This window comes from Urtica dioica, chromosome 5, assembly GCF_054948205.1.
Source record: "Urtica dioica subsp. dioica isolate 48M chromosome 5, U.dioica_male_clone48M_v1_H2, whole genome shotgun sequence".
Classification (NCBI taxonomy): domain Eukaryota; kingdom Viridiplantae; phylum Streptophyta; class Magnoliopsida; order Rosales; family Urticaceae; genus Urtica; species Urtica dioica.
Genome location: NC_142760.1, coordinates 6,601,279 through 6,619,267, shown reverse-complemented (window position 1 = coordinate 6,619,267; position 17,989 = coordinate 6,601,279). Strand labels below are relative to the sequence as shown.

General features: G+C 42.0%; 2 protein-coding genes across 2 annotated transcripts; one reads left to right on the top strand and one right to left on the bottom strand.

Annotated features, from left to right (window-relative positions):
* The first annotated feature begins 2,206 nt into the window (after positions 1-2,206).
* On the top strand, positions 2,207-2,578 carry LOC149395031 (uncharacterized). The gene has a single exon (XM_089614189.1). It carries the CDS (start codon positions 2,207-2,209, stop codon positions 2,576-2,578), a length of 372 nt encoding a protein of 123 aa, XP_089470315.1.
* A 1,559-nt stretch (positions 2,579-4,137) lies between these two features.
* On the bottom strand, positions 4,138-6,623 carry LOC149395030 (uncharacterized). Its single transcript, XM_089614188.1, has 2 exons — positions 6,064-6,623; positions 4,138-4,189 (listed from the first exon to the last, which is right to left on the bottom strand). Exons 1-2 carry the CDS (start codon positions 6,621-6,623, stop codon positions 4,138-4,140), a joined length of 612 nt encoding a protein of 203 aa, XP_089470314.1.
* Positions 6,624-17,989: the final 11,366 nt, after the last annotated feature.

Here is a 17,989-nt window from a genome sequence, read left to right as displayed (position 1 = left end):
AAGCCGCAACCGCAGGAGATTCCAGTTGCTAGAGATTTCCTTGATATTTTCCCAGAAGATCTTCCAGACCTACTTCCTGATTGGGAAGTGGAGTTCAATATAGAGCTCATTCCAGGCACAACTCCGATATCGAAAGCTCCATATTGTATGGCTCCAGCAGAATTGAAGGAACTCAAGACGCAGCTACAAGAGTTGCTTGACAAAGGGTTCATACAATCAAGCCATTAGCCTTGGGGAGCGCCTGTCTTGTTTGTTAAAAAGGCAGATAATTCCTTACGGCTCTGTATTGACTACCGTTGATTGGACCAAGTAACGATCAAGAACAAGTATCCATTGTTGCGGATCGATGATCTCTTTGATCAACTGTCAGGAGCGACAGTGTTCTCGAAGATTGACTTGCGTTTGGGATACCGTCAGCTGAAGGTTCGAGATGAAGACATCTCGAAAGCTGCTTTCCGTATTCGATATGGTCATTACGAGTTCTTAGTTATGTCGTTTGGATTGACTAACGCGTCAGCAGCGTTCATGAACCTGATGAACCGAGTATTTGAGAAGTTCTGGATAAGTTCATGATCGTGTTCATCGACGACATTCTAATCTACTCGAAAACTAACGAAGAGCATGGGCAGCATCTAAAGCTAGCACTAGGCAAACTGAGGGAAAAACAACTGTGCGCAAAGTTCTCAAAGTGTGAATTTTGGCTGGAACGTGTAGTATTCCTCGGTCATGTTGTCAGTAGCGCTGGTATTATGGTAGATCCTGCTAAAGTGGAAGCCGTGAGGCAGTGGAGTCAGCCGAAGACGGTCACTAAAATAAGAAGTTTCTTGGGTCTTGCTGGCTACTATAGGAAGTTTGTAGAAGGATTCTTTAAGTTTGCCATGCTTCTGACTCAATTAACCCGTAAAGGACAGAAGTTCCTTTGGACCGAGACGTGTGAAAAGAGCTTCCAAGAGCTGAAGAATTGGTTGACAACCGAGCCAGTACTCACCATTCCATAAGGAATTGATGGATTCGCCATTTACTGTGACGCGTCTAAGCAAGGTTTGGACGCAGTTTTGGTGCAACATGGGAAAGTCATTGCTTATACCTCACGACAGCTGAATGATTACGAAACCCGGTATCCTACTCATGATCTAGAGCTTGCTGCAGTAGTGTTTGCACTCAAGATATGGCGACACTACCTATACGGAGTCTATTGAGACATCTATACAGACCACATAACGGTAAAGAGGGTGACTTCAAGTTGGATGAGAATGAGGTTCTAAGGTGTAATGGAAGAATTTGTGTATCGTCCAACGAGGAAGTCAGGAAGCAGTTAATGGAAGAAGCCCACGGGACACTATATTCGGTACATCCAGGTGTGACAAAGAGGTATCAAGACTTGAGAAAGGTGTATTGGTGGCCATGAGTGAAGAAAGACATAGCTGAGTTCGTCCAAAAGTGCCTAACTTGTTAACAAGTTAAGGCAGAGCATCAGAAGGCAGCTGGAATGCTGTAACCACTTGAGATTCCACAGTGGAAGTGGAAGCAGATAACGATGGATTTCGTGTCAGGTTTGCCAAAAACCACAGCTGGCCACGACTCAATCTGGGTCATTGTCGATAGATTGACCATATCAGCTCATTTACTGCCCATCAAAACCACTCACACCGTGGATAAGCTCGCTGAACTCTACATAAAGGAGATTGTACGTCTTCATAGGGTTCCTAGCTCGATTTGTTTCTGACCGTGATGCTCGCTTCACATCCAGGTTCTGGAAGGGATTACAAGAGAACCTGGGGACTCGCCTGAAGTTTAGTACTGTTTTTCACCTGCAAACCGATGGTCAAAGCGAACGAACGATCCAAGTGTTGGAAGACATGCTCTGAGCTTGTGTTTTAGACTTCCAGGGCTCGTGAAGTCGTTTTCTTCCGCTAGCTAAATTCTCATACAACAGCAGCTACCAAGCGACGATTGGCATGGTGCCGTATGAAGTTTTGTATGGACAGAAGTGTCGCTCTCCAATTCATTGGGATGAAGCTAGTGAGAGCAAGTTTATTGGATCTGATATGCTTGAACAAACCATAGAAGCAGTTAAGAAGATCCAAGCTCGAATGAAGACGTCACAAAGTCATCAGAAAAACTACGCTGACAGGCGTAGAAGGCCTCTTGAGTTTAGAAGCAGGAGAGAATGTTTTTTCTGAAGATCTCACCCTTGCGAGGAGTTATGAGGTTTAGAAAGAAAGGAAAGCTCAGTCCAAGGTATGTTGGACCTTTTGAGATCATTGAGCGTGTAGGCAAGACAGCTTATCGTTTGGCATTGCCGCCGTCTATGTCCAACCTTTATGGTGTATTCCACGTGTCCATGTTACAGAGGTACGTGTCTGAACCTTCTCATGTTCTACAAGAGAAAGAGGTTGAGATCTCTCCTGAAGTCAGATATGAAGAGCCAGCTGTAACGATTCTTGATAGCAAGGATAAAGTTTTAAGGAATAAGACCATTCCTTTGGTCAAGGTTTTGTGGAAGAGGCATGCTGTAGAAGAAGCTACATGGGAGCTCGAGAGTGAGATGCAAAAGAAGTACCCTACTCTGTTTTAAGTTTCGAGGACGAAACTCTTTTAAGGGGGTAGGGATTGTAAAGGATAAACTTTTGAATCTCGCCGTTTGTAATTTACGGTTAATAAATGAGCTTTCGTGTCACACAAGTAAGTTCTTGAATGAATTATGGACGTTGAAGTTTAGAGAGTTAATTTAAATTATTTTAAGGTAATGGAAAATCTCGGAATAAATAAAGGGTTTATCGAGTTCGTCTCGAATAATAAATTATTTTCCGAGGAAATATGCCGGAATTTAATTTAAGAAATAAATTCTCAAAGATGAGAATTATTTCCGAGAAACCTTAAATATATTTAAATTAATCAAGAACAAACGAAGAAAGTATCGGTTTGAATAACTTAATTAAAAGTTCAAGCGAGAACGGGTTTTAGTCACAAAATTTTGTGACAAGGACGTGATTGTAACGTTTTTGGAGCTATTTGAAAGAAAAGAGTAAAGAGAGGCTGTTTTAAGAGATACGTGTCACAAATCGGGTGGGCCACCTGTGCGTATGTGGCGCGATGAGGATCTGCCACGCGGTTGGTCTTATCCTCTCTCTTTCCTTCTCTCTCGGCCACCTCACCCTCTCTATTTCTCTTTCTCTTATTTCTTCTTCTTTCTTTTTTCTTCTCACCCGCGCGAGCTCAAACACAACCAGAGCAAAGAAAAAAAAAATTCAATCGGCAACGACCACCCAAGCCTTTTCTTTCCGGCCGCTCAACCCCCCAGCACCACTCCTTCTATCTCTTCTTCTTCCTTGCTCGCGCTCGCCCAGCGCTCCGTCACCGAGCCGCGCGCGCGCCGTCCAGCTGAGACCGAGTGACCGCCGTGAAGCTTGAGCCGCCGCGAGCTATAGAGGACGCCGGTGAAGAGAAGAGTGAGCACCAAAGAGTTTGATTTCTCCCAAAAGCAAGGTGAAATCCCTTTTACCCAAATTGATTTCGAAATTAGGGTTGGAGAATCGATTTGGGGGTTTTGTAATTCCAGGATGTAATTGGTGAATTGGGTTGTTGTTAGTAGTTCCTTGGATTCGATTTTTGATAAGTATGACTTGATTTTGAGGTTTGGATTTGAATTGTTGAGATTTGGTTTTGGTGCCGTGTCATTGAGTTTGGCCGAATGAATTTCTCTTGCTCAGCGTGTATGTTGATTTGAAATTCTGAGTTGGTGATGATCATTGTTGTGCTAGAAGTAGAGGCTGTGATGAGTTGAGAGTTTGACAGTGTTGGTGTGAATTTTGATATGACCGTGTGTTTTGAATGGTGAATTGTGTGTTTTTAGCCGTGTGTTTTGAATTGTGAATCCTGTGTTGTTGATGCTGGTTTGATGGAGGCTGTGATGATCTTTGGGTATTGATGTGGTTTGATTTGGAATTCGTTGTTGGCCGTGTGTCACTTGGCCGTGAGACTTGTCTTGAGTATATGGTTTATTGACATGTTTAAGAATTTATGACAAGTTGGAAATTGTGACTAGTTGAGGTTTGAGTTAGATGTTCGTTTCGAGTCGGGAACTTGATTTTGGGAATTGATCGAGATGTTTGTTTTCTGAATTTCACAGCTCAGTCACAGATCGGATATAATCGGGCGAGAGCTGGCAGAACTGAACGCGTCGAAGCTGAAGTATAGTGAATTCAGAAAAAGTGTTTAAAGCTCGATCTCACTCGTGAGTCGTTTATCGCTTTATAGTGTTAGACTCAAGTTTCAATTTTGGATTTGAGATTTGTATTCAAGGATTATCAGTTATTTATTTAAGAATGTTCGAGAATTTAAATTCTGGTTAATTAATTCAAAATTCTCGGTTTGTATGATTTTTCGGATTATTCATTTAATTTATTTAAGACTCGTCAAATAATGATTTGAATTTTATTTCGTACTTGTTCTTCATTACGAACTCGCACGAGTCTTGAATAAGTTTAAATTCCGAAAAGCCGAGAAATAAGTGAATTAAATTCTCGAACTCCTGAACCAACTCGCAGTGAATCCCGATAACGAACCTTAAGCTCGTCAGCTTCTCCCGAATCATTGACTAATGAGATTTCAACTTCAGATTTTAGTTCTCGACGCTTCAAGACGTGTTAACGCTTCAGGACGTGTAGAGTCTCGTAAAACGTGAAAAGCAAGGAAACTCCTGAAGTCAACAAATTTCCAGACGATCTTTTCCGGGTAAGTGAGGAGACATAAGTCAACTACTTACCAAGGATATAATCTTGTTTGTTTGTGCATTTGTTTGCTAGTAAACAAGAGTAAGTAAAAGCCTAAAATGAATAAACTCGAAAGTTAAGGCTTCGGCCACTCTTGCTTGAAAACTTAGTTTGGGTACGCCCGGTAGGTTCAAACGCTAACTTGAACCAGCCACGTTTGCTTTGTGCATAGTTAGACTTCTCTTCTAACTCTAGGAAGTAAGTTAGAATCGAGAGGACGGAAGAGCGATAGACTCTCAAATTCAATCGAGAGTAGAGAGTTCGGAAGTCGCATTTCGAGCTTTCAACTTAAAACACTTAACGAGCTTCAAAGGGAAACAATAATTTCTTTCGGGGTTTATCCCGTTACGCTCTTCTGTATATAAGTTAACGTGTACGCTGCTAGCTGCAGCGTACCCAAACATTAAAACTCGTGTCGGTGGTACTCACAAGTCCCTGACTTGTTCTTGGCGGGCCATGCCGGTCCGTGCGCCGAGTACTCGAAACAATGGGTGAAGGTCGCGCATCGCGAGCTCATTGTTAGCTGGAAGACTCACCGGAGGCTGCCTTGAGCGCCCCGGGGCGTAGTGGGTGAAGGTCGCGATTCGCGAGCTCACTATGCCAGAGACCAGTGGCGCTGACGTCATGATGAAGGAAGTACCACTAGTGGATCCCAGACAGATGTTAAAACTTAGATCAGCTGACGACTGCTGCTCGAAGTCTGAAGCTGGTCTCTAGTCGGACCGGAGGTTATAGCAGTGAGGGGTGTATAACCTTGCGGGACGGCCAGTGTGTAGATAGAGTGTGACGTCACGCGTCAGTCATGCTCTAGTCATATAATCTAGCTGCATCTAGCAATCATTCTGCATTCTTGTGTATTTGTTTGCACGTCACATGGCATTAGTCGTTTTACTTTATAGATAGACTCCCACTTACTGAGTCAATCGACTCATAGTTTTATGACCCTTGGTAATGTAGATAAGGGAAAAGCTGGTAAGCGGGAAATGAGATTGAAGACCGAGACCGAGCACGTATTGCCTTGACCTATGGGCTATGGGGTTTCTTAATCGGGGGTTAGTGTCTTCTGTTAAAACGTTCCGGAACATATTTGTATAGGAGTCGCTATAAGACTCTAAGTTATAAAAGCGAAAAATTTCCCCGAATTTTCGCAAACTATTTTATTATGTTTAATTTATGTGTTTATATTATGAGTTATGTACAGATTTGAGTTGATCAGTCGCGGTTCGTGGGCGAGCTATCGCTTGCGGGTCGTGACAGTCGTTCTTGGATAAAACCCGGGGGAGCCCACCCATTGGCCCACGTGAATTTCTCTCCTCTGTAGCCCAAGTCCTCCAGCCCCGCCTCGTTAAGGGCCTCGTGGAACTCACTCATGAGACTCCAGCTCCTCCGCGCTCCCCCCTCCTTCTCTCCGTCGTATAAGATTTCGTTCCAGTCTCCTCCTACAAGCCACGGAATTTTTTTATTCCCGTGAGCCCCAGCCAGTCTCTTCAGAAGTTCCCACGAAAACCGTCGTTCGTCAGATTTTGGGTTCCCGTAGAATTCCGTAAATCTCCATTCTTTTTCCTTTTTCCTGATGGTGGTGTCGATGTGCCCTGTGGAAGAGGAATGGACCGTAACCGATACCCCCTCCGCCCAAAGAAGCATCAAGCCTCCGCTTCTTCCCCGACTATCAACAACAAATAATCCAGACATACCAAGAGCTGCCCTCCACTGCTTACATTGCGTGGACCTCAGTCTTGTCTCGGACAGGAATAGTACTTCGGGAAACTCGTCCCGAACGAGCCTCCGAAGGTCGCGGAATGCACCGGGGTTGCCCAGTCCCCGGGCATTCCAACAGAGGAGATTCATAATGACCGGCGGGTCTGGCCCACCTTGCCAGTCCCCGCCGATCCCGAAGAGGCACCGCTCTCCGATTCATTTCTCTCTGATTTGTCCTCTTCCTTCCCTGTCTGGATTCCCTCCGATCTGGATGCCCCCTCCTCCGTAATACCCAGGCCGTGGAGGAGGCCTGTGCTTGGTTTATTCTCCACCAAGCTAGTTGCCTGAGTTGATTTCTTCGTGAAGCTACGCCGTGCTGCCTTTTTGATCGACATTTTCTTCCGGTTCTGAGGTTGTTCCCGACTCCCTTCTCCTTCAGTGTCCTCAGACTGAGCCACCAGGCGTCTCTTCTTAACTCCAGCGCCGTCCAGGCTTCCCGACGAACAGATCGCATTTTCCCCCTCCGATGGTTGCAGAGTCGTGGGAAAAACAAGCTCATCGCTGATTCTTTTTTCAGGAACAGCCTTATTTGGGTCTGGGTGGAAAGTCGGCCCATTTTTATTTTTAAAACCCAACTCTTTGGGCTTGGCGGTGCTGGGAGCCCGAGGCCCATATACTGGAGGTTTCTCAACATTAGGCTCCGAGAAAATGGAACCCGCCCCGTTGACACGTGTCTCCTTTGATCCTGGGATATTAATTCTTTTTCGGGAATTTTAAAATCATCCTTCTCTCTCTCCAACTTCCCAGGAGACTCATTAATGATATTCTTGGGTGCCTCGGGACCTTCCACCTCTTCTGTGATTCCCGATCCACTATCGTTCCCAAGCCCGCCGGCTTGTCTGGGGTTCTGTGTTGAAACCTCCCCTTCGAAACATGAGCGCCGCCCCACCTCTGCTCGCAGCCACGATCCCAGCGGGGCATGGATATTTCCCGACGAGTCCTTGACCCTCACCACCGGCAAATTGCAGGATTCTGTCCCATGATTTAGCCTTCCACATCTAAGACACACCATCGGGAGTTTCTCATATTTGAACGCTATCCAAACCGGTTTTCCTCCCACAGGAATGAAGCGTCCTGGGCTAATAGGTTGATCGAACTTCACCTCCACTCGACAGCGAAAGAAATCGCTGAGGACCGACCGGTAAGCGTTGTCCCATTTGAAGTCGACCACCATCCCTGCAGACGCCGCCAACCTTCGGAGATTTGCCTCACTCCTGGCCTGAACCGGGACCCCGAACACTCTAAGCCACAGTTTTGCCGATGAGAACTGACACTCCTCCCATCGTTGAGAATCCGGCCATTTCTCCAGCAGTAGGACACCCCCGTTGAACACCCAAGGGCCCTTATCTATCATCTTCTTGCAGACTTCCTCAGACTTGAATTCCAGGCCTACCGTCATATTTCCTTCTGTCTTTTCTAGTAGTTTAATTCGTCACTCCGTCTCGTTCCACCAAAGTCGTTTAAGGATTGAGGAGAGGAGTTTGGTGGATCCAATCTTAGTCGCCACGACCTTCCCTACCGCCGCATTCCCACAGAAAGAGGAGAGCTCCTTCCCATCCATCATTTCTAACTCCGTTCCCCAGTCTTCTTCATCCATGTTGAGCCCCTCAGCAAGGTCCACCAAAAGGTCTACCTCTTCATTGCTCATCTTGCCCTCTTAACGCTGGCTACTCTCTTCCACGTCCGTTGTTGCCGCCGTCACACTCTACCTGCCCAGTACTCTTCCACGAAAAGCGACAAAGGACAGGAAAGGGATGACAGAGACAACTCGTCCAAAATAATAGCTCGAGAAAGTGTCTGAAAAGACAGGTCCACAGAGGAAGGGCTCTTCTAGAAGCTAGAGAGCATTTCACCTTGTCGCGAGTATATCTTAGATGTATTTTCATAGTTATTATTAAGGTTTCAAATATCAATGAACCAGGAAATCATCGCCAAGACAAACGCAAAAAAAATTCAAAATAATATAGAATGAGAAACATATATGATTATAAGTTGAGGTCCAAAAAAACTATTAAATAAAATCAAAAGAAGATTAGAGTCTAATTGAATTTTTATAGCTGTCACGTAAACACTACTCGGTTATCAAATAGCTATCATAGCTAGCATCGCATGACGCGAATTATTATTTTAATAAATGATCAGCCCACAATCTAACCTCGTCCATGCATATAAAATGCAAAACGAGTCCAACATTAATCCTCTAGACACTCATTTGGAATTAAAGCACGACAGAGAATCCTATCATCTTAAACTTCATCTATCTCTTTAGCACCCTCATCTTCATTAGGTTTTATTTGATTTTTGTATTGAGATTCGCCTAATATAAGTACAATCCGGCCTAGATTATCAACGTATTTACCGAGCGTGTTAGGCATACACTACTATTCGCCGAGACAACCAATTTTTATCATCAACAACCTACATAACACATATTTATTAGATTATATTAAAGTTTTTTTTTTTTTTTACAAATTTATGCAATATTCAACTTAAATTGAATTTTGATCCTTTCTAATTTTTTTTTTTTTACCTTTAGCATTATAATATTTAGTTTTTACATTCGATCTCTCTAAATTTGATTTCTAACTCCATCTCTGGTTATATAAATGAATGATATACTCCAATAAATGTTAGAATATCTCATTTTGATACTCAATTTTATCTTGTCTCGCTTGTACTTTTTTTTAATCTCTAATTGGTCTGTCTGTTTATGTAGTTCAATTGTATTTTTGTGAACAATGTGTGACATAAATTTGTCAGGCCAACTATGCACTGAGTGATAGATTTATGTCACTGTTGAGTCAGATTTTTGTGAACTACGCACATTTTGCGCAATCCGTCTGCATCTGCAATTTTTTCATCTTTATGTACAGTCATGAAAATGGGAAGAGAAATTTTATTTAATAGACCTCAAAATTATCAAAATATCAAGACTAAACCCACTAGTTTAATAATCAAAATTATAAAAATTGGACTTTTTGACAATTTTCTGACAAAAATGCACACAATTTTCGGACAATTTTTGGACAATTTAATAATATACACAGAAACCTCTCTCATTCCCTCTCATTTCAAAACTCTTCATCTCTCTCTCTCTCTCTCTCTCTCTCTCTCTCTCTCTCTCTCTCTCTCTCAACCCACCAAATCCGACCGATTCCCTCAAAATCCGATCACATCAATCAAAATCCGACCAATTCTGAGCGTCACCAAGTTATCCCGACGAGTTTCTACACTATAAATCCGGTGTTCAAGGTTGTCCAAGCTCTCATTCATGGTCGAAGGTTCCATAGCACAAAATGACAAAAGAATATTAGATTTTTATCTTTATTTCATGTTTTTATTGGTGTAGGATAGATATAATAATGGGTTATTAAGTTATATAGTCACACGGTTATAGTGAATTGAGATATGACCCACCTTTCGTTAATTTCTTGTAAATAGCCAAGTTAACTTATTAACAGATTAATAAAAGACTTATTTAATCCAACCAAACATGTATAAAAAAGGTAATTAATAGGCTTCCACGTATGCAAGTTGGCTATTTACAAAGTATTTACTAAAGGTTGGCTAATTTACAATTCCTATAGTTTAGGTGGTTTATGTAGCCAATTTTTTGTATAATAAATGGTTTGAGTGATTATTAGTGATTCTTGGATGATTTAAATCGGATTTAGAAGAGAAAATTAAAGTTAGGGTTTTTAATTTTTGGGTAAAAATCCGATGAATCTCATTGGATTTCATTAGATTCGGATGAAATCCGATCAAATCCGATGAGATTCAATTCAGAAATTTCCGATGGTGTCCGACTAAATCCGATGATCTCCGAAGGTGTGAGGATTTTCGAATGGTCTCCAACCAAATCCGATGGTTTGTCTAGGGACGGCAATTTGACCCGTTACCCGCGTTCCGGCCCGTTACCCGATTTATTCGGGTCGGGTAATACCCGTTCTTTTTGGGTAAACGGGTAATACCCGTTAAGGTTTTAACGGGTCCGGGTAACGGAATAGTCATCCCGTACCCGGTTACCCGGGACCCGACCCGTTAACTTTTAAATATTTAAAAATATAATAAATCATATGTTTACCTAATTAGATGATATATTTTAAACATTGTTTTTAAAAATATAATAAATCATATGTTTACCTAAAGATGATATATTATTTTTAAACTTTATATTGTAGATGGATTTTTATTTTATAAACGGGTAAGCGGGTCTACCCGACCCGCTACCCTTTTTTTAAACCGGGTAAACGGGTAACGGGTCCAACATTTTTAACCCGTTTACCCGACGGGTATCCCCGTTACCCGGCCCGTCTCAAAATCCGGGTAAACGGGTCCGGGTAACGGGTAAAAAATTATAACGGGTACGGGTAACGGAATAGGTGTACCCGGCCTTACCCGTACCCGTTGCCATCCCTAGGTCTGTCACATATCAGACCACTGCACCATACCCGTCAGCTTCCAAGTGTACATATCATTTTTTGCATATGATATACTATCTCCTTTTCGAAGAAGATTTCACTATAAATTCAAATTTATTTTTAAGAGCATAAATCTCTTGCTTCCTTTGTTTCTTGGACTCAAACTCCTTCCCAAGATATATATATATATATATATATATATATATATATATATATATATATATCTCTTATGTGCTACCTATTACATTCAACGGTTAAAATACAGATAACATAACATTTTTCATTTGCGACTGTAAATACATCTCATTTATATTAGTTGTGGAAGAAGTTGGATATAGACTTGGACCTTCACTAGGTTCTTCCTTGAAAACATCATCGGCTGTGAAATCTGGGGTTTTCCATTAGTAAGGCACGTAATCCATTGGTGATACTACTTTAGGAGGCTCACGTGACGGTTGACAGTGTCCCGATGGTACTGTAAAATGTTCAACAAAATCCTCATATTCTCCAGGGTTCGCGAATTCTTCAAACTCTTCACCTTTGTAACTTAGTGTCTATCATCTCCATCACCGTTGTCTTCATCACCTTCGTCACTGTTTAGTTCATGATCTCAGTCGTTGTTGTGGTAATCACCTCTGTCACGCATGTATACTTCATCACCCTTATACAACTCATCTTCGATACCTTTGTGTTGATGGGTGATAGGAACATATTATCAATTTTTGAACATTGGAACATCTTGTCGGTTGTTGATGATAGGAACATTGTGTCAATAGTTGATAATCAGATTATTTCGTCTCTTATTGAGTTCAACGCGAGGCAATTCTTGATTCATCACATTTTTCCCTTTATCAACTCCTCGATTTGCACTTAACTTTATGATTTTCTTTCGACACCAAGATTACACAAAGTGGAAATCTTTTACGACTTTTGTACTTCGTATATTACAAAACGTCAACATCGTCCTTCAACAAAGCATTGCTCAATCAGAATCGTATCCACTGCATATGGATCTTCAATTTTAAGTCATACTTGAATATGTCTATATATCGATTCTCTTATAGACCTTATCCACTAACTTAATGTAGGTCATGTCTTTCGAAACTACGATATGAAATGTTCTAGCATTTTTTAACACTCATAAGTGTTCTTTTATCTCCCATGTGCTGTTAAACAACAACAACAAAAAAATACATTAAAAAAAAATACATTAAAAAAAACAATCGGATTCCATCGATTTTTTACACAAGTTATCTGAAGTTGTCAGAGTCCATCGGAAATTGTCGGATTCTGTCAGAAATTGTCGGATTCTGTCAGAAATTGTCGGATTCTGTAGGAAATTGTCAGATTCTGTCGGATTTCATAAAGCTATCGGATTATTACCTAATTTAACCTTGAATTTCATCAGAAAAAGTAGTTGCATTTCATCCTCAACTATTTCATCGGAAATAACGTAAAATTCCGAAAGGTTTAACCTAAATCTACCTACTTATTTAATTTTTCTCAAAATATATCACTAAGTCTATAAAGATGAATAAAGAAGCAAACTTACCCATTTTTGTTTTACCGAATTCAGCCAATTGTAGACACGAAATGATGAGAAAATGAGAGAGAATGAGAGATTTGAGAAGAGAACGAGAAGATAATGAATACAATAGGGGTTATATGGACTGAAAGAGTATTTTGTCCGTAATTTGATCAAAAATCTAATTTCATATATTTTTGAACTAGTAAGTCTAATCTTGATATTTTAATAATTTTGAGGTCTACAAAATGAAATTTCTCATTGAGAATTTATACAAATTACGAATTTCGACAAAAAATAAAATAATAATAATTGGAAAAGCTATGATTATTTCCATATTATATGATCAATACTCAATCGCCTTTTTTGCTTTGTTAAATTTTTGGACTCTGCTATTTCTCAATGAGTGATTATGGTAAATAGGTCCCACCTCGTAATTATATTTAATCGCCACGTTTGAAAGAAGACCAATATATTTTATCTTTAGGAAAAAAAAACAATGACATATAGATAGAGACAAGAACTATAATGCACATTTTTTTTTTTTCACATCTTTTCTTTTATAAATAGCCAGACGCTATCTGATCTTTCAAACAATGAGTGAGTTCACAAAAATGGCACTTTTTCATCTCTTCTTAGCCTCATTTTTCTTACTAGTTTGAGAAGTCCAGTACAGATTCAGGCTTCGTCTCCAGCTCCTAGTAACATATATTTGATAACCGTGGTATCCGGGTGTGACCCGACTAATATCCACGAGGCCCTGGCATTATCAACCGGGAGACTACCCCAGTGGCCCCAATTGTTGCATCCAGGGGGAATCGAACCGGGGATGTGCAAGATCCCAAGAATCGCCCTTATCACTAGACCAACCCCTTGGGGTTCCTAGTAATATATATATATATATATATAAAAATTTATATCTATAGTAAGAAATACAATTTTCGGAAATTGTATGTATATATATATATATATATATATATATATATATATACCCCGTAGTACAGGCGCACAAATTCGGAAATCCAGCTCCCAAACACAATTTTCGAAAATTCATAACTCACTCAATTCTTAACGGATTTCATGTTCTTGGACGTTTTAAAAAACCCATTCAGTCTAAAATCCAGGAAAAATACTAACAAAAATGATCTCAGACCATATCGAACTGCCCACGTCCGTTTACCATATCAGTTCAAGAAATCATCATGAAAACTCAATAAAGCAACAAAAATCCACGAATTCGAGCAGAGTTTAATCACAAATCCGAGTCCAAAATCACGCAACAATCACGGAAACAAGCCAGATATTAAAAGCCCCAAATTTCTGACTCCACTCTCCGAACCCTAGAAAAATTGATTTCCTTTAATTTGTTTATGAAATTCAAAGATGAAGGAGAAGAAATCCGAAATTACCTTACACGAATTCGGATTACCAACTCAACGTTGGAGAAAAGCTGCACCGAGCAAAAATTCCAGCCCGGAATCCTCGTCGCTGATTTTTCTTCCTCTCGTGTCACTCTTCCTCTGGCTTTCTCTTGCTCTACGAGATAGAGAATGAGATTTAGGATATTTCCTGAGAGAAAATCTTCTCTGTTTTCAATTCTCATTAATTCCTCAAATGCTCTGTACAACAGTATATATACACACTTCCTTTCTCTAACCAACTCATAACAGCTCAGCCACTTGACGATGCTGACGTGGCTGGTGAGCTGGCTTTACCTCTAACACCCCCTCTCAAGTGAAACGGGGATTCTTCCACGTGCAGCTTGTTCTTAAACTTGAGAAATCTGCTCACTGATAGGCCTTTGGTCAACACGTCAGCAGTCTGATCGACAGTAGGCACATATCGAATTTCCAGCTGTTTCTGGATCACTAAGTCTCGGACAAAATGCAAGTCTATCTCTACATGTTTTGTCCGAGCATGGTATACTGGATTGGCTGCCATTGCTGCCGCTCCAAGATTGTCACACCACACTACTGGTGCTTGTGGCAGCGTGACCTTCAGCTCTCCTAGCAGCGATTTAATCCAGAGAATTTCTGCAGACGCATGAGCAAGCGCTCTGTACTCAGCCTCAGTACTCGAGCGAGCTACTACACCTTGTTTTCTTGAGCTCCAAGCTATCAAGCAGCCACTCAAATATACACAGTAGGCACTAGTGGATCGCCTATCATCTGGACAACTTGCCCAATCGACATCAGCAAAACTGACGAGGTTGACACTCTTAGTGGGTCTGAGCGTGACGCCATGGGTTATTGTGCCCTTCAAGTATCTCAAAACTCGCTTACACGCCAACCAGTGAGTCTGAGTTGGAGCTTGTAAAAATTGACTCAGCTTGTTGACTATGTACGAGACGTCTGGCCTAGTAATGGTGACATACTGCAATGCTCCGACTACACTCCTGTACTGGTAAGGATTCTCCATTGGCTCCCCCTCTTCCTTGGACAAAGTGGAGTTCGGAGCTGCAGGAGTGGAACAAGGCTTTACCCCTTCCATTTGTAGCCGGTTGAGCAGGTCACCAATGTACTTAGCCTGAGTGAGATACATAGCAGACTGATCTCGAAAAACTTCAACACCAAGGAAATAGTGCAGAGATCCAAGTCGCTTGAGGGCAAACAAGTCATTCAGATCCACAGTAAGCTTCTCAATAGCCACATCATCATTGCCCGTGAGAAGAATATCGTCAACGTACACAAGAAGCAGGATGTACACCGATCCAACAGCATAAATGAACAGCGACGAGTCTGAACGCGAACCAGTGAACCCCCAATTAAGTAGGGCAGTAGACAAGCGTGAGAACCAGGCCCGTGGGGCCTGTTTGAGCCCGTACAAGGCCTTCTTGAGCTTGCACACATAGTGAGGGTGCTGAGAAGAGACGAACCCCAATGGCTGAGACATGTAAACATCCTCAGTTAACACGCCATTGAGAAAGGCGTTATTCACGTCCAGTTGTTTTACATCCCAACCACGATATAGAGCCAGCGTTAGCACAACCCGAACAGTGCAGGGCTTAACCACCGGACTGAACGTCTCCGAGAAGTCCACACCCGGGGTTTGGGCAAAACCTTGCGCCACTAGGCGCGCTTTGTGGCGTTGCAGCGACCCATCGGAGTTGTACTTCAACTTAAATACCCATTTATTACCGATGACATGCTGAGACGGTGCAGGTGGAACAAGGCTCCACGTGTCATTCGCAGCCAGGGCAGCCAGCTCGGCGTTCATGGCAGAGGACCAATTGGCATCGCTGAGGGCTTGAGGAACGGACTCAGGTTCAGTGGGACCCAGGTCAATAGACAAAGGATGTTTGGACACATTGAGAACCCGGGGTTTAACAATCCCACACTTGGATCTAGTAGCCATAGGATGAGTATTGAGAGGGTTGACAGTTGAGGGAACAATTTGTGGTTCACTGGGAGTAGAAGGCTGAATATGTGGTTGTATAGCTTGAGAAGCATTGATAAGCGGAGGGACAAAGGACAATCTGTGGTCTCTAGTGTGCTGGGTCAAATCAGGAGGCTGATGATCAGTTTGTGGTCCACTGGGTAAAGGTGAGGAGGCTGATGAGCCTGATGACGTCACTGAAACCTGCGCGGAATCTGCAGCAAGAGAAGCACTTGATCCTGGATAATGCAAATCTGACTCAAAGGCATGTTGAGAGACCAGCGGGCTAAACTGAAACGAGGGAAGGACCACTGGATTTTGATCAACAGCAACAGTGTTTGACGCAGGAAACAGATCAGTGTATGGAAATTGATGCTCATTGAACACAGCGTTTCGAGTGATGTAAACACGACCTGTGGAATCAAGGCATTTATACCCTTTGTGGTTTGGACTATAACCAATAAAGACACACTTAGCTGACCGAAATTGTAGCTTATGAGAATTGTAGGGACGAAGATGAGGAAACACAGTACAACCAAACACTCTGAGAAAGGAATAATCTGGAATTTTGTTGAATAATTTCTGATAAGGACTAAGACCGTGTAAGACAAGGGTCGGAAGAGTGTTTATCACAAAGGTTGCAGAGGAAAAAGCATCAAACCAGAAAGACAAAGGTAAAGTTGCTTGAGCAAGCATGGTCAACCCAAGTTCTACAATATGCCTATGCTTGCGTTCTACTCTCCCATTTTGAGCATGTACATAAGGACAAGGATGGCGAAAATGAATGCCATGTTCTAGCAAGAAAGGTTGGAACACTCTATACTCACCACCCCAATCACTTTGTACTTCACAGATGGACGTGTTTAAGGATTTTTCAGCAAATTTTTTGAAGTTTTTGAAGATTTCTAGAGCTTCAGATTTTAATTTCATAGGATAGATCCAAGTGAATCGAGAGAAGTCATCTATGAAGCTTATATAATACCGGAAACCATTGCTAGAAACCATAGGTGCAGGACCCCAAACATCACTATGAACAAGTTGTAAGGGTTTTGTGGCATTTGACTGAGACAATTTGAAAGGCAAAGAATGACTTTTACCAAGCTGACAAGCATCACAGAAATCATGTTTGTTTTGCACAGAATTTTGAACATTACATTGTTTGAGAACAGCATCAACAATTTTGCTAGAAGCATGACACAAACGTCTATGCCATAGCTGGAACAAATCAGACACACTTGCTACAAAACACTGAGCATTACTAGCACTCTTATTGACAACACTATGAGGAAGTTCTACAGAACACAAGGCAGTATGGTTGGACGGACTGAACTGGTCTCTATCAACAGCTACAGATTTTTCCAAAGCATACAAACCATTATCAAGCGTTCCTTGAAGCAGAGTCGCACCTGTTCTCAGATCCTTCACCAAACACATATCAGGAAGAAATTCAACACTTACAGAATTATCAGAGGTAAATTTTGAAACACTTATGAGGTTTTTCTTGATTTTAGGTACTCTAAGGACATTTCTAAGGTTTAATTGTTTTGATTTTTGGCTAGGTATAGACACAGTACCAGTATGAGTTATGTGTAGGCACTTACCATCTCCAACCATCAGCTTCTCTTTTCCTTTGTACGGCGTGTTCGGATTCAGGTTTTCAAGTCCCGCGGTGACATGATTGGTCGCTCCTGAGTCCATGTACCACGATGGATCCATCACCGTCTCACATCCAGCGAAGAACGCTGCCTTAGAGTGAGCCTGAGTTTGTGACGGAGAGCTTGAGACCTGTGAGTGAGGTTGATACGTCTCATCGAGTCGATGCCAGCAAGCTGAGGCTATGTGACCCTGCTTGTTGCATATCTGGCAAGTCGGCCTGGCATTTCCTCGAGCACCATAGCCGCGTCCTCTTCCAGAGCGTCCACGACCCGATCTTCCTCTTCCACGAGCATCTGAGTACGCATAATTGACATTTGCGCCTTGGAGATTCAGTTCTTGAAAAGCATTTTGCTGATCAATCCGAGTCTCTTGCGAGAGTGCCATTGACAACACCTCTTGCACAGTGATTTCACCTCCTTCGCAGATCTGGAGTTTGTTGCTGATCATGGCGACGATTACATCGTATTCCGTTGGCAAGC